General features: G+C 47.9%; 1 protein-coding gene and 1 long non-coding RNA gene across 3 annotated transcripts in view; one reads left to right on the top strand and one right to left on the bottom strand.

Moving 5' to 3' along the window:
• The window catches only part of LOC132005513 (uncharacterized), a 29,631-nt gene extending 12,144 nt beyond the window's left edge, over positions 1 to 17,487 (top strand). The window contains exons 2-3 of the long non-coding RNA XR_009400820.1: positions 15,660 to 15,780; positions 17,097 to 17,487. This is a non-coding gene — a long non-coding RNA (uncharacterized LOC132005513). The remainder of the gene's footprint in view (positions 1 to 15,659; positions 15,781 to 17,096) is intronic.
• On the bottom strand, positions 10,678 to 19,243 carry UPK1A (uroplakin 1A). Of its 2 annotated transcripts, XM_059382703.1 has the most exons (8): positions 19,088 to 19,243; positions 18,715 to 18,798; positions 17,401 to 17,601; positions 14,718 to 14,792; positions 14,468 to 14,575; positions 12,666 to 12,845; positions 11,267 to 11,350; positions 10,678 to 11,184 (listed from the first exon to the last, which is right to left on the bottom strand). In XM_059382703.1, the coding sequence occupies exons 2-8, from the start codon at positions 18,793 to 18,795 to the stop codon at positions 11,140 to 11,142; spliced, it is 774 nt and encodes a 257-aa protein (XP_059238686.1). In that variant the 5' UTR covers positions 18,796 to 18,798; positions 19,088 to 19,243; the 3' UTR covers positions 10,678 to 11,139. The 2 variants fall into 2 exon arrangements, with proteins under 2 accessions (XP_059238686.1, XP_059238685.1); XM_059382702.1 differs by having other exon boundaries at positions 18,715 to 19,243.
• Positions 19,244 to 19,719: the final 476 nt, after the last annotated feature.

Raw genomic sequence — 19,719 nt, forward strand, 5'->3', positions numbered from 1 at the left:
AGAACCTGATTTTAGAGTCCTCAAATCTAGCTACCTAGCATGTGCAGGCATAAGAAGATGAAGTGAGGGACTTCAGATTCATAGACTAGGAAGGGTTGTCAACTTGGTTCTGGGGGTTGGACTATAAGATTAGAAGAGTCAAATGAGAGGGGTAGAGAAATAACTATTGCTTGTTGAGCAACATCCCCACTCCAGACCCTGTGTTAACTAAGCAATATATGTTGAGAAGCAGGGAGCTTTGTGGGTAAGAAATTTGATACTGGATCCAAATTGCCTGGATTCCTATCCTAGCCCTGCTACTTTCTAGTTGTGAGAACTTTAGCAAGTTACTTAACCTCTCATGGCCTTAATTTCTTCACCTGTAAAATGGGGATAATGACACCTTTCAGGACTGCTGAGAGGAGTCAATGAACTAATAGAACAATGGCAACTCTCTTTTTCTCCAGTGCCTTGAAACTGAGTTGCTTTCTACCGATCACCATCACCCCTCCTTGACTTTGGCATAAACACTGAAAATTAAGGCCATTATTTGCAATGGAAAATTCTGGGGGAGGTGTGTTCCCAGAAGAGATAGCAAGTGCAAAGGCCCTGAGACAGGAGTGAATAGTATGTTTGAGATACAGCAAGAAGTCTAGCTAGAGTTAGGCAGATGACTAAGACTCAGGAGTGCAGTTCAACTGCACAGGTGTTTGATTAAAAAATGACCCTGTACTTCCTGCTTGTTAGAGCATAAAAGACTTTTCCCCAAGCTTTGATCTCTGGAGAAACCCAAGGCCATGATTACTTTTGAGGTTTCAGGATCCAAGGTTGCTCAGGAATTTAGGGATGAAGCTTAGAACTCAAGCCTTCTTGATGTCCATCCAGGGCTTGTGTGTGGAGATCAGGAGACTTGCATTCACTCAAATATTTACTGAACACCCAACAGCATACACCATTTGTGCTGAGCCCTGGGGAAGACTCAAATCTTTAGATTCAAAGATGAACCTTCTAAAAAGGAATAATACAACCTCAAAACGTATCCTTCCAGAATCAAGTGAAAAGTGTAACAACAAAAGCCCATAAGGGGCACTTAAACCAGGCGTGGGAGGAGGAGAAGGGTGAGCAAAGACTTTCCAGAGAAGGTAGTGGTACCCGAGTATATATTTTTGGAGCACTTGTTATGTGTTTGGCATGGTTCTAAGTACAAATGGCAAGCATGAAGAGACCAAATGTATGTGTACTTGGGCTGCTGTAACAAAATTACACAGATGGGGGGGGGGTAGTTTAAACAGCAGAAATTTATTTCTCACAGTTCTGGAGGCTGGAAGTCCAAGATCAAGTGGCCAGTGAGTTGGCCTCTCTCCTTGGCTTGCAGATGGTGGCCTTCTCACTGGGCCCTTCATGGTCTTTCCCCTGTACATATACACTCCTTGTATCTCTTTCTCTTCTTAAAAGGTACCATAGGCTGAATGTCTGTGTTAGTTCATATATTGAAACCTGATCCCCACTATGCTGATATTTGGAGATGGGGCTGGGGGTGGGGATTAGGTCATAAGGATTGAGTCTTTATTAATAGCATTAGCGCCTTTATATAAAGACCCCAGAGAACTCCTTTGCTCCTTCCACCATGTGATGTTAGGGTAAGAAGACAGCTATCTATGAACCAGAAGGTAGGTTCTCTCCAGATACCAAATCTTCCAGTGCCTTGATCGGAGACATCCCAACCTCCAGAACTGTGAGCTCGAGAAAAATAGATTTCAGTTGTTTGTAAGTTGCACAGTCCATGTTGTTCTACTATAGCAGCCTGAGCGGACTGAGAAATGATACTAGTCCTATTGGATTAGGGCCCTCCCTACTCTTCTGACCTCATTTCACCTTAACTCCCCCCTTCAAGGCCCTATCTCCAAATACAGCCACATTGTGGGTTAGGGCTCTTCCACATATGAATTCTGGAGGGGACACAATTCAGGCATACAGAGTATCTACTGCTATCCGTCTGGTAGTGAGATGCAGATTATTTACTTCAGGGCGAGGGAACAGAGCAGAATGGTTAAGATGCTAGCTCTGGAACCAGACTGACAGGTTTGTGTCCTGCTGTACCACTCCTCAACCGTGTGAACTGGAGCAAGTTTCTTCTCCTTTCTGTGCCTGGAGAAAATCATATGAACAGACATCATGAAGTTCTTAGAACAGCCCAGGGCACAGAGCCAGGGGTGATTTAAATGTTAGCTATTGTTACTAGTTGCAAGTAAACTTAAAACTATGCTACAGTCTCTGAAGGAAAATCACGAGGTAGATACTTGAAGAAAGGAAAACAGAACTCTAACCTGGTCAGGCTTTTCCTCCTCCTTCCTGGAGGAGGTGATGCTTATATTAATATTTTGCAAGTAAATTACTCACTAACCTGACTAGGAGAGGGGAGTCTTCCAGGCAGTAGGAAAATCGGTTCCAGAGCTCTGGGGTGGAAGGAAGCATAACCCTGAAGTCCACTGTTGGAATGGAGAGAGCAAAGTGGGGAGGAGCATGGGGGAGCCGGGGGCAGTGAGTGGGAGCTGGGTGTGGTGGGGAGGGCCTGGCCTGGTAGGCCATGCTGGGGAGTGTTGGCATTTCCTAAGAACATGCAAAGTCACAGAAAGAGGTATTTTTTTTTATAGAGAATAGTTTAAAAAACCCTTTCTGGGAACCCTATGAGCCCGGCCATGTGAACACGCTGGGGCTGGCCTGCTGTAGACACATGGCCCAATGAGAGCCATTAACCCAGCTACCTACACCCACTGCCAGCCAGCCATACATGTGAGGGGAACCACCCTAGACCAAACAGCCCCCAGTCACCCCACTAGCTGACTGCAACTGCAAGAGTCAGCCCAGGTGAGACCCACAGAACTGCCTGGCTGGGCTCAGCCCCAATGGTCCCAAAGAATCAGGAGCTAAAAAATAATTTTAAGTCATTGTGTTTGGGGTGGTTTAAAAAGCTAATTGGCATGGACCAGAGTAGTTTCTAGGAAACAGATATCACTGGCCTTGATTCTGGATCTTGAAAGTTGAAAAATTTCAGGGCACCTGGGTGGCTCAGTCAGTTAAGCATCTTTGGTTCAGGTCATGATCCCAGGGTCCTGGGGGAGTCTGCTTCTCTTTCTCCCTCTGCCCCTCCTGCTTGCTCTCTCTCTCTCAAATAAAATCTTTTTTAAAAAGTTGAAAAATTCCTTCATTTCCAAACTTGTTCAAATTTTGGAATGAATTTTTATGAGATGAACTTTAATGCCAGGGATCTTTCTGATCATTTTTTTTCTTTTTTCCCGCAGTAGGACTGAAAGCAGCTCTTCAAAAAACAAAAACAAAAAACAAAACAAAAAAACAACACTTGCTCTGTTTTGCATCTTTCTATTTCCATTTGCAGAGCATCAGAAAAGGCAGTCAAGGGAGAAATGATTCTATTTCATATTTTCAATACATCTCTTACTTGGGCTAAATGGTATGTTTCTAGCTGGGCTCAAGAAGGTGCTGGAGGTGGCCAGCTACAACGTGGAGAACAGTAACGGCCACCTGCTGGTCACAGTCCTGGGGAAACAGGAACAAAGCCCTGGGATCTGGGGAGAAGCCACTTGCAGTGTCCCTCCAGCGCCCCCTACTGACAAGGTCTAACCTTAGGCCAACTGATAAATTTTGAAATTAAGACACAATAAATGGATAACTGGCCCAGTGAGTGATGGGGTCCCCAAATGCTAATAAAAACGACAGCCCTGATAATAGCTAACACTGAATTCTCAGTACTTTTTTTGTGTCATTTATCTCTGAATCATCAGGAGAAGGCTTATGGGGCGAGAGGATAGTGGTCCTTTCTGCTCCCAGGGTCTGTTCATCTTTCCCTAGGCTCAGAGCCTGAGTCTGCTCTGGGTAACCAACTTTTCCCTGCTGGCCAGATCCATTGGGCAGCGCTGAATCCATCTCTGCTCCAAGGCAGGCACGTGCTGCAGAGATGGGCAGTCTGAGCTCCCTCCAACCCCCACACATGGTGATGAGACAATGGACAATAGGAAATAATCCAGAAGAGGGACTTTGCCATTTAGGGAAACTCAGACCTAGACAGGATATAGATGTGGTGCTGAAATGGCTTGCCTCTCCTCCCTGTTCGTTTTTAAATCTTTTTACATTTTCTTTTCCTCCCTAGCACTTACATCCTCTGACATGTATATTTCCCTTCTTGGTGTTCTTGATCTCCTCTTTCAAAAGGTCAGCTTTTATAAGGGAGAGATTGAGGTCTGATTTGTTCCCTGCTGGGTCCCCAGATCTAGACCAGTGCCCGGTGCATGCCCATGTTAGGCAAGCAATAAATATTTGAATGTTTGAATGAGTCATTATGTTACTGGAAAGACATTCACAATCTTACCACCCAGAATGAGGGCAGATGCAACTTGTCTCATCAACATAGCTTCCTGGGCCCCCGGTCCGTGCCTGGGCCCCCTGGGCCCTGGGGCTTAAGGGATCAGTGACGTTGGCTGCATAAGACTGGTTCTCACCAGAGTAGCTCAGTCTGTTAAGCATCGGCAGCACCATCTCGGGCTCCCTGCTCCGTGGGGAGCCCACTTCTCCCATCTGCCCCTTCCTCCCCAACTCGTGCTCTCCCTCTCTCTTTCTCAAATAAAAATCTTTAAGAAAAAATTGGTTATCGCGAGATCTGGAAAATTTGGTTCTTGTAATTCTACAGTGCCTTGAACACCCAGGACTTTACATCACAATTCCGGAAGAATTAACGTAACAATGTAAGCTTTTCCATTTAAGAGAGGTTAGCCCACATTGAACTCTTGGTGCTCGAACCCTAACTCGGAATAAGCAAGGCCACACTGGGGAGTCAGCAACTTCAGCGGCCAGATTTCCCTGAAGACTATTCCTGCCTTCGGGTCCCCACCCTGCTGGGAAGCCTGTTCCCTGCTTTCTGCTCTGTCTCTGATGCAGGACTCTGAGCTCAGTTCTGAGGGGACAACTAAAAATCCATTTCTCTCCAATCTTTTAAACCATTTAGGTTAATACCAGTAAAAGACTTTTTGATAAATTCAGTGAGTTGGCCATTTGATACAACGGACATTTTGTGAGTTGGTTTCTAGTGAATTGCCCTGTGTCCTTTTTTTCCACTCCGGCCCTCAACTGTGTGTAATTTCTTTCTGCAATCCAAATTGGAAGACATTTTGAAATTGTGCCATCAGATACAAATTTTCAAATAATGACATTGGTCAGGTTGGTACTCTGAAAAAATCATGATGCAAGTGCAAGTGTACCTTTTAAGATTTTATTTATTTGACAGAGATCACAAGCAGGCAGAGAGGCAGGCAGATAGAGAAGGGGAAGCAGGCTCCCCGCTGAGCAGAGCCCGATGTGGGGATCAATCCCAGGACCCTGGGATCATGACCCGAGCCAAAGGCAGAGGCTTTAACCCACTGAGTCACCCAGGCGCGCAGTATAACTTATTTTTAAACTATTCATCAGTTTTCAAAGTGGATAATTCTTCCTGAATTACGGAAAATTACTCCTAAAATAAAGGACACTTCCCATGCATACAAAAACTGCTCTTTTTTTCTCCTTTTTAGAGTTCTACAAATACAGAAACGTTTAAAAGTTTTTAAATTTAAAAAGTTTTTTTGAATAAGGGCATGGCTAGAGGGAGAAGGAGAAGCAGGCTCCCCACTGAGCAGGGAACTCAACAGGGTCTCAATCCCAGGACCCCAGGATCATAACTTGAGCCAAAGGCAGACACTTAACTGAGCCACCCAGGTGCGTTTTATTTTGGAAGAATTCTAGATTTGTGGAAAAGTTACAAAGACAGTACAGAGAATTCTTGTATACCCTTCTCCCAGTTTCTCCCCGTGTTAACATATTACATAGCCATGTACAAAAATCCAAACCAAGAAAATTAAAAGTGTCGGGCTGCAACCACTAACTAAACTCCAGACCTGGGCGTCTGTGTGGCTTAGTGGATTAAAGCGTCTGCTTTCAGCTCAGGTCATGATCTCAGGGTCCTGGGATTGGAGCCCCTCATCGGGCTCTCTGCTTGGAGGAAGCCTACTTCCTCCTCTTTCTCTGCCTGCCTCTCTGCCTACTTGTGATCTCTGTCAAATAAATAAAATCTTTAAAAAAAAAAAAAAACAACTCCAGACTTTATTTGGATGGTGCTAGTTTTTCCACTAATGTATTTTGTCTTCCAAGCTCCAATCTAGGATACAAGGTTGCATTTAGCATACATTCAGTTTTGCATGTTGCATTTTTCTCAACGAACAATATATCTTGGAGATGGTTTCATATTAACTAATGTAAATGTGTTTCCCTTTAAACCTGGTTGCATAGTGTTCCCTGGAGTGCAAATGAATTATATAACTCCTTCCCTTCTGACATGATTTAGGCTGTTTCCCATGCATGGCTTTTTAGTTATTCGTGCACATAGGTCTTTGCACATACGTGTGAGCACATTTGCAGAATAGATTCCCAGAGGGAGAATCAGGAGGTCAAAGGGGTGAGATGTAATATTTTAGTGACTGAGCCAACCTGCCCTCTGTAAGGAGGGTAAACACCAGTGGATGTAATCAGAGGTGTGTTTCTGCTTGATTGCTAGTACAGTTCATTCTTTCCATTCTATACTCTCAGATGGTGAAAGAGAGATTGGCCCAGTAGGGCAGAAGAGGGAGATAAGCCTGGGCAAGTGGCAGGGAGACAGGCCATAAGGGCCCCTTGGTGCCAAGCAGAGGTGCTGGACGTCCTGAGGACACTGGGGAGCCATGGAGGGTCAGAGGCTAGATCAAGCCATGGACAGATGTGGTCATGTAGAGATGTAGTAGGAAGAGCCATTAAATGGCTCCCTCTCCCTTGGATGGTCCTGAGAGCCCCACCTGGCCCTCACCTCTCAGTTTCCCTCTCACCTACAGGGCGTCTGAGTAGTGGGGCCGGAGGAAACATACCTGTTCTGCTAGGCAAGGCCTGCCTAGACCAGGCCACGCTGCTGCCGGTCCGGCTGAGTGAGCCATATTCTGCAGGTGTGTGACCAGATGGAGCCAAGGAAGGCAGGGACAGATCTGGGACAGAGGAGGAAGCCGGGTTCGCTGCCCTCCCAGAGGCCAACCCCCATGCCCCAGCATTTGGCAGGCCTGGCCTGTTTTCACTTTTTTTTTTTTTTTTTTTTTTGGGTCAATACACCTCTCACATGCCATGGTGACATTTTTTTTTTAAGTTTTATTTATTTATTTATTTGACAGACAGAGATCACAAGTAGGCAGAGAGGCAGGCAGAGAGAACCTGCTGAGCAGAGAGCCCGATGTGGGGCTCGATCCCATGACCCTGGGATCATGACCTGAGCCGAAGGCAGAGGCTTTAACCCACTGAGCCATCCAGGCACCCCCCATGGTGACATTTTGATTAATATTTATTTATTGGTTTTGGAGGCCAGCAATAATCATCATAGAATATTTGGAAAATGCCAAAATGCCCAAGGAATGAAATAAAAATCCCCTGAACTTATCTCCCCTTCCTTCATAACCAATGGTAACTTTTGGGGGGCTTTGTTTCATAATTTTAATGCTAGCATGCACATATTTATATTTTTATCAGAAAAGCAATCATCGGCACACCTGGGTGGCTCAGTCGGTTAAATATCTGCCTTCAGCTTGGGTCATGATCTCAGGGTCCTGGGATCGAGCCCCACATCAGGCTCTCTGCTTGGTGGGGAGCCTGCTTCCCCTTCTCTCTCTGCTTGCCTCTCTGCCTACTTGTGATCTCTCTCTCTGTCAAATATATAAATAAGATCTTTTAAAAAAGAAGTAAATAAAATATTTTAAAAATAAAAAAACAAATAATGCAGTGTATCATGTCTACATGATGGTTTTAAAATTCTGGCTTACAAAGTAAACTGTTGTTTAGTATTTTAGAAACCACTTTTCTTGTTTTTGAAAAATAATAGATAATCTTTATACAAAGTTTTTCTTTTTTCTTTAAGTTTTTCAAACATAAAAATATGTATGAAGTCCTTTGTGGGGAATATATATACAAATAATTTAGAAATATATCTATTAATTAAATTATATAGTAATTAAATTATATGCTAATTAAGCTAAATCAATATATAATATATAAAACATGTATATATAAATACATTAAAATATTTTTTTTAATAAAAATGAGATCAGTTATGTATCCTGTTCTGCTCCTTGCCTTGTTTACTGAACAACCAATCAAGATGATCTATGATGCATCTATAGCCTGGAGTGCATTGCAATAATAAAAACAAAAACAAAACAAAAAAATAAGAAGGTGAATTCATAAATACTGACATGGAAAGTGACCATAACATATAGTTAAGTGAAAAAAGCGAGTTACAAAGCAATATTTTAAAGCATGATTCTATTAGGCAGTGAGTGCTTTTGTAAATATCTATAGATGTGTAGGGGCACCTGGGTGGCTCAGTGGTTTAGCCTCTGCCTTTGGCTCAGTCATGATCTCAGGGTCCTGGAATCGAGCCCCATGTCAGGCTCTCTGCTCAGCAGGGAGTTTGCTTCCCCCCTCCTCTCCATCTGCCTCTCTGCCTACTTGTGATCTCTCTCTCTGTCAAATAAATAAATAAAATCTTAAAAAAAATGTATCTATAGATGTGTCAATATAAATTTTGAAAAGCCAGAAAGGACATTCATGTGTTCATTGCAATTATTCTAGCGGGGGTGGGGGGTGGACCAGATTTGGGGAGGGGTGGTGATTTACTGGGGAGTGAAATATGGGACACTTCCATTTCTAAATTTTTATCTTCTTCAAATAGTAGGGTTATAAATGATTTGGGGTTTTTTAAAAGTATTTTTTTCCATTCTTTTAAACATTAGGCTAAAGACATTGACCCATTTCTTTTTTTTTTTTTTTTAAGATTTTATTTATTTATTTGGCAGGTAGAGATCACAAGTAGGCAGAGAGGCAGGCAGAGAGAGAGGAGGAGGAAGCAGTCTCCCTGCTGAGCAGAAAGCCTGATGCAGGGCTCGATCCCAGGACCCTGGGATCATGACCTGAGCCGAAGGCAGAGGCTTTAACCCATTGAGCCACCCAGGCGCCCCACTGACCCATTTCTTTAAAAAGACCAGCTCTGAAAATATATCTACGAATAAAAGTACTGTATGTGGCTTATAAGTTTTTCTACTCTGCATCTCTTGAAGATTTCTCCATGGTAAAACATTAGTTTTTACTACTGTGTGGTATTCCAGACTACAGACATAGCCTAGCTAACCTAACCAGTCCCCTCCAGAGGTTCATTTAAGTCACTGTGATGAACACCCTTATATATACTTTCCAGTTACTTAGACCATTGTGACATCTTTTTGTATTGGCTCACATAACTCTATCTTCTTATTAAGCAACAGGGAATCCAGTCCAAGGATAGAACATGAACTGTACATTCCCTGCTGAGGGATGTTTCCAATTCTTCACCCTAACAAAAAGCCTCTTTGACCATTATATATATTATATTATATTATATTATATATATTATATATTATATTATATATATTATATGTATTATATATAATATATATTATATATAATATATATATACTATTTATCCATTTGACAGACAGAGATCACAAGTAGGCAGAGAGTCAGGCAGAGAGAGAGAGGAGGAAGCAGGCCCCTGCTGCTCAGAGAGCCCAATGCAGGGCTTGATCCCAGGACCCTGAGACTATGACCTGAGCTGAAGGCAGAGGCTTTAACCCACTGAGCCACCCAGGCACCCCTGACCATTATATATTTTTAAAAGTACATTTAAAGGGGCCCTTGGGTGACTCCGGCAGTTAAGCGCCGGCCTTGGCTCAGGTCATGATCCCAGGGCCCTGGGATCGAGTACTGTGTTGGGCTTTTCGCTCAGCTCCCCATTCATGCTTTCTCTCGCTATCTCTGTCTCTGTCTCTCTCTCAAAGAAATAAAATCTTTTAAAAAATAAACAGAAGTATATTTTTAAAAGCTGATATCTGAATTCAGGGTTTGCAGACCAGTGGAGAAAAGGAGGACTCTGGGAAACATCATTTGGAGGGGAAGGAAGCCCGGCCCTCTTGGCAGGACCTAACCACTATAAAATGGACAGAGGTTGGCCTGCTTGAGAGAGGACAACAGTGAGGATGAGACTCCTAGAGTGTTTGCTGCCATGCATCCATTAGAGAACTTGCTGGAAGCTACAGCCATTGGGAGGAGGCTATCTGCCACGTGTACTGGCCCAACAACCTTGCACTCTAATTTTCCTTTGATAAATCACCCCCACTTCCCAACACCATCCTTCACAGCAGTAGTAATTCAGGTACCCTCCCTCCCCCACCAAAGGATGGGCCTGGACTCTAAGTGAAATTGAATCCTTGACCTTGGCTCAAACTATTGGGAGAGAGGGGTCTCTTCCTGCTGTGTGGCTTAGTGTAAAGTTGTTAAGTCTGGTGTTGCCAAAGGAATCCTGCCTGAGAATGAAACAGGTTTCCTGGAAACTTTGAACTCCTGGATCTAGATATTCCGGAAGCCAGCAATGTTATCTCAGTTACACGAGCCAAGAAATTTCATGTTATGTTTCAGTCAGTGCCCACTGGGTTTCTGCAACTTCCATTGGAAGAGTTCTTGTTCATTTGCCTTTGCCCCCAAGGAAAACAAATTAATTCATTCAACCAGTATTTATTGAATATTGATGCCCCTCCCTCTGCTGGGTGATATTGAGGACAATAAAGTAACCATGACAGAGCTTGTCCCTCCCCTCATGGCAATCCCATCTACCAGAGTATAAACAATCACAAACTATTTAGCAAAAATGGCAACAACTGCCATGAAGGAGGAGCTACAGGAGAGGCATTGGTGATGGGGGTAGTGGGATCCGGGAAAGGTCCCCTGAGAACAGAACTTTAAATTGATGCTCAAAGATGGGCCAGGAATCAGCAAAGTGAAATGAGGTCCCTAAGGGTCCTAAGGGTCCCTGTACACATGTCCAAGGGTTTCAGGGCATCCCCAAGTCTCAGCAGGGCTCAGAAAGTTGGTAAAAGGTCTTTGGAGGGAGTGGAAGGGGGGGAAGGTTGAGAGAGGTCGGAAGGGGGAGGTGAGGCAGCCATCAAGCCCTCAGCCAGAGGAAACAGGAACGGGAGGAGGCTGCACGTGCACGTGATTTTCCCTTCTTGCTCCTCACAATGTGGTGTAGAAATACATGGCTATGAGCATCACAGGGAGCTGTACCAGGAGGCAGTCAGGTGAGGGACGCTCCAGCCCCACACCCACATCCCCCTCTTGCCCATAGGTTCCCGCCACTTACCGTCCACATCAGGATGGCAAAACCAAACCATGAAATCCCCCATGTGTAGCTGTCAATGGCATGGCCGATGTGCTCAAAGCAGCCCTGGGCAAGGGGAAAAACATGGGAGTTTGAGGAAATGCCCAGTAGGGCTAGCCCTGAGGGAGAGTCACTGTGTGCCTTTCGGAAGGTCACCTCCTTCTTCAAGCCTTGGTTTTCTCAGCCGTGCAATGGCGATTGTGGCAGTGTCTACCTCCCAGAATGGTTTTGGGGAGCCAGGGATGTGATGTTGAACCCAGGCCCCACACAAGTAGGTGTGTGGCCGTGGTTATGACAGTCTGAGGACAGGTTTGTACAGAGCTGGCTTGCCATGCTGCCCACAGGTGCCCAGGATTGAAATTTGCCTTCACTACGAGCAGTGCAGTTTTGATGCCTCCCCGTTTAGGAATGAGGTCAAGTGGGGCCTGAGACTCACAACAGAATCACCCTCAGGTAGACCCCTGCCTCGACTTGGAAGCAGCCGAGAACAAAGTTTCGGGGTGTTCGTCCTGGAGTCAGGCGGGACTGAGTTGGGGGCCAGCTCCATCATTTGTTAGCTGTTGGGGCCTGGGAATGATTCTGGCTCTCTGAGCCTTAGTTTTCCTATCTGGGAGGTGACAATCTTGACAGCACTGGCCTTGAAGGTGGCCGTGGAGCGTCCGTGAATGGACGCACGCGCACACTCTGCACAGAATTGGGCTTCAGAAATGGCTGTCTGGCTCCGAGGGTGGTGATGGTTGGCACAGGCTCCCTTCTCCATGACACCTGATCTAAGTCGTATGGTTCCAGGGTCCCGAAGCAGCCAGAGGGACCGCTGGAACCATTTCTTCTCCTAGTCTAACCTCCTCTGGTTTCTCTCTCCGCCTTTGCACTCCCCTTGCCCTGCTTAAAGCCCCTAATTGGGGCCTGTCTGCCTGAAATCCAGTCCCAGCTCCATCCCTTAATAGCGAATGAACTCCGTTTCATCATCCTTAAAATGGGATCATTATAAACCCATACCTCACAGGCCGTGGTGGGAATTAACTAAGACAAAGACTTGAAGCCCTTAGAAGAATGCCAGGCACAATGCAAAGGCTCAATGAACGTTGGTTACTATGGTGGTGGTGCTGTTTCTGTGATTCCTGTTGCTCTCATTCCCAGGCAACCGGAAGAAAAGTTGCAGGTCCGGTTCGGGATCAGAGAGACCCTGTGCCTCCCACTGACTTGCAGAGGGAAGAGGGACAGATGGAGAGAGAGTTGAGAGAGCCAGAGAGAGGGGAGAGAATGAAAGAAGCCAGAGGGGGGAGGAGGAGAAGACTGTGGGAGGGGGGAAGAGATAGAAGGACCAGAGGGGGCCAGACCCATGCCGCACAGACAGGGGAGCTGCAGGGAGGGGACACACCTTGGTGAACAGGTAGTCCGTGTGGCCCAGGCGGCAGCCTTCTTCATTGAGGGGAATAAAGTTGCCAGTCCGCCGACAGCACAGTGGGGGCCAGGGGAACACCACCTCCGGGGTGGCCGCCCGGAAGGCTGATGTGAAGTTCACCCAGTCCATGGGACCGGATGTGCCACAGCACTCTTGCTGGAGAGAAAGGCAGGGGGTCAGGCAGGCTCTGGCTCCGAGAGGACAGCCACTCGCCTAGGGTCACAGAGTGAGGAAGGTCCCGACTTCCCATGTCCTGGGCCTTGAGGTGGGGGGTGGGCAGCGTCTGTGTTTGTGAACAAGGAGCAAGAGATATTTATCCCGGCACCACGGGGCTGGTGGGGGGTTTGAGTCAAACCCACACTCATGAGTCATTTTAAAATTCTTTTGAATTAGCTGTCAAAAAAATTTGAGGTAAGTGACACCCAAAGAAGGATCTCTGGTTTCTTCTAGCATCTGTGTTTAGTTGGTGGTCCTGAATGATGAAAACATAGGCGCCTTCACATATGAGTTCCAATCCTAGCTAGAGGTATGACTTGAACCAAATTGGGACCTCAATTTCCATTGGGTCCTCAGTATTCTTCTCTTGTGCCGTATCATGTTGGGTTTAATTAAGAATGTGGCTTCTGGGGGCGCCTGGGTGGTGTAGTCAGTTGAACATCTGACTCTTGGTTTCGGCCTGGGTCGTGATGGGTTGTGATCTTGGGGTTGTGGGGTCGGGCCCTGCGTCAAGCTCTGCACCTGGCACAGAGTCCACTTGAGACTCTCTCTCCCATCCCCTCTGCCCTTCCCCACCCCACAAATGTGCATGATCTCTCACTCAAATAAATATGTGAATGTTAAAAAAAGGGGGGGGGAACCCCTGGGTGGCTCAGTGGGTTAAAGCCTCTGCCTTTGGCTCAGGTCATGATCCCAGGACCCTAGGATCGAGTCCCACTCAGGCTTTCTGCTCAGCAGGGAGCCTGCTTCCTCCTCTCTCTGCCTGCCTCTCTGTGATCTCTGTCTGTCAAATAAATAAATAAAATCTTTTTTTTTTGAAAGTTTTTTTTTTTGAAGAGTTTATTTATTTATTTGACAGACAGAGATCACAAGTAGGCAGAGAGGCAGGTAGAGAGAGAGGAGGAAGCAGGCTCCCCGCTGAGCAGAGAGCCTGATGCGAGGCTCGATCCCAGGACCCTGGGATCATGACCTGAGCCGAAGGCAGAGGTTTAACCCACTGAGCCACCCAGGCGCCCTAAATAAATAAAATCTTAAAAAAAAAAAAAAAAAAAGAATGTGATTTCTGGAAGCTGGTGGCCTGGGTTTGAATTCTTCTGGTTCTATGACCTACCAGCTGTGTGACCTTGTGTAAGCCACTCAACCTCTTACCTTGATTTCTTCATGGCTGGAAAGCTGATCTCCCTTATGGTGGTTGTGAGAATTAAATAAGCTTTAAAAGTGCTTCTAACAGTACTCAAAAAAAAGTTAGTGCTCATTAAATATTCATTATTATGATTATCCTCCTTATTAAGAAGGTATCTATAACGGTAGGGGCTCTGGATCAAGACTGGCAGACTCTGATCCCGGCTTACCAACCATGTGACAGCAGGTGACATTCCCTTTTCTGGGCCTGTCTAGTCACCTGGAAAATGGCCATGACCAACCCTGTTCTCCAGAAGAACCACAGAAGTGGGTATCATCTACCAGTGGGCATAAGGGGAGGCGCCTATCTACCTCTGTGGTCAGAGCCCCATTCCTCCAGTCCTTCCTACCCCCTCACCCCTTTGCTCTCCCTCGTCTACCTCAATCATGACACGGTCCCAGAGACGAGTCAGTTCCTGGCCCTGGTCGGTGTCTGCACTGTAGAAGGTCAGCATCTGCTTGGTAATCAGGGATGGGTTGGACACCATCTGTGGAGGTCCAGGAAGAACAGGGTCCAGTGGGGCTAGGTGGGGAGTGAGGTCGACCACCACTCCACCCGCAGACCCAGACCCGGATCCTTGCCACTCTTGCCCCAAGTCACACCCCTCCCCTGGCCTCTGCCCAGCTCACATAGTCGCGGTGAGTGTAGGACGTGATGCAGGAGGCGCACTCGAAGATGTAGACAATGAGCATGAGCACCAGGTACTGGGGAGAGATGGAGGGAGAGACAGAGGCACCACCCAGTCAGGCAGTGCAAAGCCTGCCAAGTCACACCCCCTCAAGGGATTTTCTTTTATTTTTTAATTTTATTCATTTATTTTGACAGAGAGGGATCACAAGTAGGCAGAGAGACAGGCAGAGAGAGAAGGGGAAGCAGGCTCCCTGATGAGCAGAGAGCCTGATGCAGGGCTCCATCCCAGGACCCTGAGACTATGACCTGAGCTGAAGGCAGAGGCTTCAACCCACTGAGCCACCCAGCCACGCACCACCCCACCCCCCCGCCCCCGAGGGATTTTAAAAAGAAGTTCAGGACAATGTGACCAGTAGCATCTAGGTGGTGGGTGTACAAGCATTCCCTAGTCAAGTCTTTCACCTTTCTTGTATGTTTGGATTTTTAATAATAAAATGTTAGGAAAAAATTAAATCAGGGGCGCCTGGGTGGCTTGGTGGGTTAAGCCTCTGGGTTTGTTGGCTCAGGTCATGATCTCAGGGTCCTGGGATCAAGCCCCACATTGGGCTCTCTGCTCAAGGGGAGCCTGCTCCCCCCAGAGAGGCAGAGCCTGCCTCTCTGCCTACTTGTGATCTCTCTCTGTCAAGTAAATGAATAAAATCTTTAAAAAAATGATATCAACAAAAATATGTAAAGTATTGCCTGAAATTAACTATCAGTCTGGGCACAGTAAAATAAATGTCTGCTACAGGAAAAACAAAACAAAACAGACATTCTTGAGACAACCAGAGGCATTTGAACGGAGACTAGATATTGAATTTGTAGGGCATACTCGTGGCACGGTTGTTGTGCATAAAAAGAAAAAAAAGCACTTTCCTCACCCCTCACCTTCTCCCTTAAAGCAACAGGGGGTGGAACGTGGATATGCCAACACCTTTGCCAAGAGATGAGCGGCACAACATGCCTGACTGCTCTCAGCAACGTCCTTAGCGCTCAGAGAAACGTGCACTCAAGTACTTACAGGTAAATGACCTGGTGTCTGGAATGCACTTCAGAACACACCAGGAAGAAGGATGTGGGCAGGTAGAGGGTGAAGCCGAGGGAACCCGGCTGGCCAGGCTGTGGTCAATATTGTTGAAACTAGGTGATGGGTATGTGGGGTTCATGCCATTCACTGCACGCAAGGTTTGAAATTTCCCATAATAATTAAAAAAAAAAATTCGTGTCTTAGTTAATGACAAACTAATAAGGGAGTAAGACACAGACGCAAACTTTTTTTTTTTTTAACCAGTTGGCTGAGCTTTTAGGGCTTCAGTTAAATTGTTATGTCAGAGAATTACATGCAGGAAAGAAAGCAAAAGAGAAGGAAAAGAGCCTTTCCAGAGCCCCATCTTACTCACAAGAAAGCCAAAGTCTTTACCAAGACTGGCAAGACTCAACTTAGAGGCCCACTTCCCTTTTCTCACCCTCATTCTCCATGCCCATCGCCCATAGTACCTCCCTTCTCTGGACCCTTACTGCCTCTCCCGCACCCCACCCCCTCTTGGTTCCAGCCACACTGGACTCCTGGCCCCCTCTTGCTGTTTCCTCCCACAGAAATGCACACCCCCTCACCTCACTGAGGCCTCCCCTCCTAATCCCCAGCTCCAGACCTTCCTTCCATCCTTACTGTCCACTGTGCCCCCATTGGGGGCACCCTCCCCTTAGGGCTTTCCTATTTTCTCTCTAGATAGCCAAAGTGCCCAGCGCAGGACTGGGCCCACGGTTCTGGCTCCATCCATATTTGTTGATGGAATAACCCGCTGCTCTCAGGAATCTAAGAGGCCCTCGGCTGTGGAGGCAGCACAATGTTGTCTCTAAGTCAGGGGGGCTGGGATCGAAGCTCCTGCCTTCCCTATCACCCTGGGCTGTTGGCCTCTTTGAGCCCCCGTTTTCCTGTCTGGTAAACGGGCAGAGAAGCACTAACTCCAAACGGGGGCTGGAGACACTGAGGGAGCTCGTTTTCTAAACGGCTTCGCCTAGTGCCAGGCACAGGAGTGGTCCTTGGGAAGCCTGGGTTCTTGTGGTGGCAGTTATCACTGGCGGAAATTAAGAGCAAGGCTCAAGCTGAACTGCTCAGGTTTCAATCCTGGCTCTGTCACCCACCTGCTGTGCAACCTCGGATAAGTGACTTCACTTCTCTGAGCCTCCGTTTCAACTCTTGTCAAATGTGCTCACCGTAATGATGGGATCTCCTGGTGGGTTGTAAGGAGTAAATGCACCCATCTATGCAAAGCATTTAGAACATAATAAGTGCTCCCGAAGTGGCAGCCGTGCTATTGTTGTTGTTGTTTTGACAGAGCTCATGTGCACAGACCAACTGGGGACCAACTAGTTGAGATTTCGCATCTCCGTCCTGCCACTCAAGAGCCGTCCTCCTGGGCAGAGCTCCCTTCCCTTCCTCTCTGTGCCCCAGTTTTCTCTGGAGATTGAGGGTAACGGCTGAACCTGTGTTACAGGGTTATGGGAAGATTAAATAGAATGATTGCCACGAGGCCCAAGTGTGGTGCATACTGAATACACACTCGGGGCTCAGTGGCCATGGTTACAGTGACTCTGTGCCTGCCCGGCCCCATGCCATCCCGCCCCCCCCGGGGGCCTCACCGTGAGGATCATGGACCGGCGGCGGCAGAGTGCTGCACCCACCCCAAAGCTGGCCACCACGAAGAAGGAGAAGCCGCAGAAGATGGCGATCCAGGCGCCGGCGAAGACATCATCCTTGCCTGAGACGCCCATCAGTGGGTACACACGGTACTGGTCAGCTGTCACCCACACCGTCTCGGCAAACAGGGCCAGGCCCGACAGCTGGACAGGGCAGCAGGTTAGAGAGGGCACAGCAGGTGGGGCCACAGGACTGTCTCTGAGCAGGTTCCCCTTCTGAGCCTCCGCTGCCCTCGGCAAGGTGGGCACATGCGAATGGCAAGGATGTCACCTTCCATGACTAGGGATGGGCTGGACAGAGGCCAGAAGGGAAGGGCTGCCCGACTGGATCCCTGCTCCTCCTCCCCCCAGCCACCCCCACCCCCTCCATCGCCCGAGCTGTCGTCGGATGCTTCAAGGATGCCGGGGGATGCCACACGTGAAGCCTAGAGTGCATGACAGGAACAGAGGAGATGCTCCGTCCCCCTGGCCTCCCTCAAACAGTGTTGTTAACCTGCCCAGGCCCAGAGCAACTACAAGTGCATCAACCCTTTGACCCAGCAATGCTGCCTGCAGAAATTAGTCCTGTCTGTGCAGGAAAATCCTAAACCCGCGGTTATTCTTTGCATCCTCATGTCACAGGCACTCGCGTGCACACAGGGAGTGCTCTGCTGGGTGGAAGAGGGCAGGGCGGCTCTCTGAGGACTCTCGTGGAGTGGCCTATGGACTATGTGAGCAGGAAAAACGGGGAAGCACAGAACAAGATATAGGATGAACTACCGCTTGGACAAAAAGGGAAGAAAATAGCTATATATGCTATTTGTTTGTATGCGCTTAAAGAAATGTTGGAGAAACTAAAAATCTAGTACCTATAGGGATGAGAGATGGGAGCAAGGAGAGGGGAAGGCTTCTCAGAGGATACCTTCGACCCCAATCAAGCTAATACTCACAGAGCGCATGGTGTGAGTGCGCTCCGCGTTAGTCCTAGTAACAGCTGTTCCTTGTTACCGCTGCAGGGCACTACTGCTGCTGTGGCTGACACAGACAGTAGCCGCACATGCCAGACTCTGGTCTGAGCTCAAGAATCCAGTAACTCATCCTCTCGGCATTCCTATTTTCAGAGAAGTAGAGTGGCTTGCTCCCGCTGGAGAGCTGGGATTCAAATCCAGGTTGCTCTGACTCAAGAGCCAAGAGCCAGCGGCATTGGCCATGGCAAGCCTAGGCTGTCCCCTCCTCTCCACCCACCCACTGGGCTCCCGGCACTGGGGGAGGTCTCACCAGAATAATGATGTTGCCCACCACCAGCAGGCCCACCACGGCCGGAGACCCCTTCTCTGCCTCTGTTGCCGCGGATGCCATAGTCTTCCTGGGACACATGAGCCCGAATAAGGCCAGGCAGAGGCCGGGCATGGAGGGCAGCCCCAGCTGGAGCCACCGCCCTCCCTCCACACCCCAGCTGCCAGGGGATGCTCCCGGCTCTCTGCTAGGCTCAGAATCCTCCCACAAACCCTGATGGTGTGCCACCTTAGAGAAGAGGGAACCAAGGCTCAGGCAGGGCAGTCACTGGCCAGAGCTCAGCGTTGGGCTCCCTGCACCTCCGAGCTTCCCAGTTCCCCCCTGCTCATCCAGACCCCCAGAGCCCCCTCCTCACCTCTTTCCAAAGCCTCTGTGGCTAGCTCCTCCCACAGTGGCTCCCTATATATGCCCAGGCCCCTCCTTGGGCCAGTCTCCAGGAAGGCAGAAGGTGTCTGGAGGGGACAAGAGGTCAAGCAGGCCGACCAGCATAGAAGAACAGTTTTTGAGCACCCCCGCCCCCCGCAACCCAAGTGATTTATAGACCTGAAATTCAAGATTGGGCTAAGGTCTGGCTGCATAGCAGGGTGAGGTGCCCAAGGCTTCCTGCTCCCGGGCTGCTGTGGTGGGGGTGGGTGAGGGGAGTTCCAGATGAGTGAATAGGGCAGGGTGGGGGAGGGGAGAAGAGAGTATGCTAGAAACTGAGAGAGGGCACACAGAATAGGCTTGGTGGAAGAAAAGTACACTCACCCCCACCCACACAAACAAAGCAGGGTCACAGTGAGGAGCCACAGGCAGAAATGTCTTCAGGCTACAGAATCAAGGAGACCAAGGTTGAAATCCCAGTTCTGCCTGGGATTGAGTAACTTGGGTATGTGTGTTTGTCCATCAGCAGAATGGGTATGATCGGATGACTCGCTCCAGCAGCAGTGGGAACTGAGCACAGGGATGTCTGCAAAGGATGTCCTCTGGCCTGGTGTACAGCAAGAG

The sequence above is a fragment of the Mustela nigripes genome, chromosome 17 (assembly GCF_022355385.1).
Source record: "Mustela nigripes isolate SB6536 chromosome 17, MUSNIG.SB6536, whole genome shotgun sequence".
NCBI lineage: Eukaryota > Metazoa > Chordata > Mammalia > Carnivora > Mustelidae > Mustela > Mustela nigripes.

Bases quoted from the DNA above. Each gene is read 5' to 3' on its own strand.
- UPK1A (XM_059382702.1), bottom strand. From the start codon at position 18,846: ATGCCCGGCCTCTGCCTGGCCTTATTCGGGCTCATGTGTCCCAGGAAG. The intron at 14,576-14,717 runs GTGAGCTGGGCA...GGACCTCCACAG, and splicing joins CCTACACTCACCGCGACTAT to ATGGTGTCCAACCCATCCCT. The intron at 11,351-12,665 runs GTGTGTCCCCTC...CCCCTTGCCCAG, and splicing joins CGGACTACCTGTTCACCAAG to GGCTGCTTTGAGCACATCGG.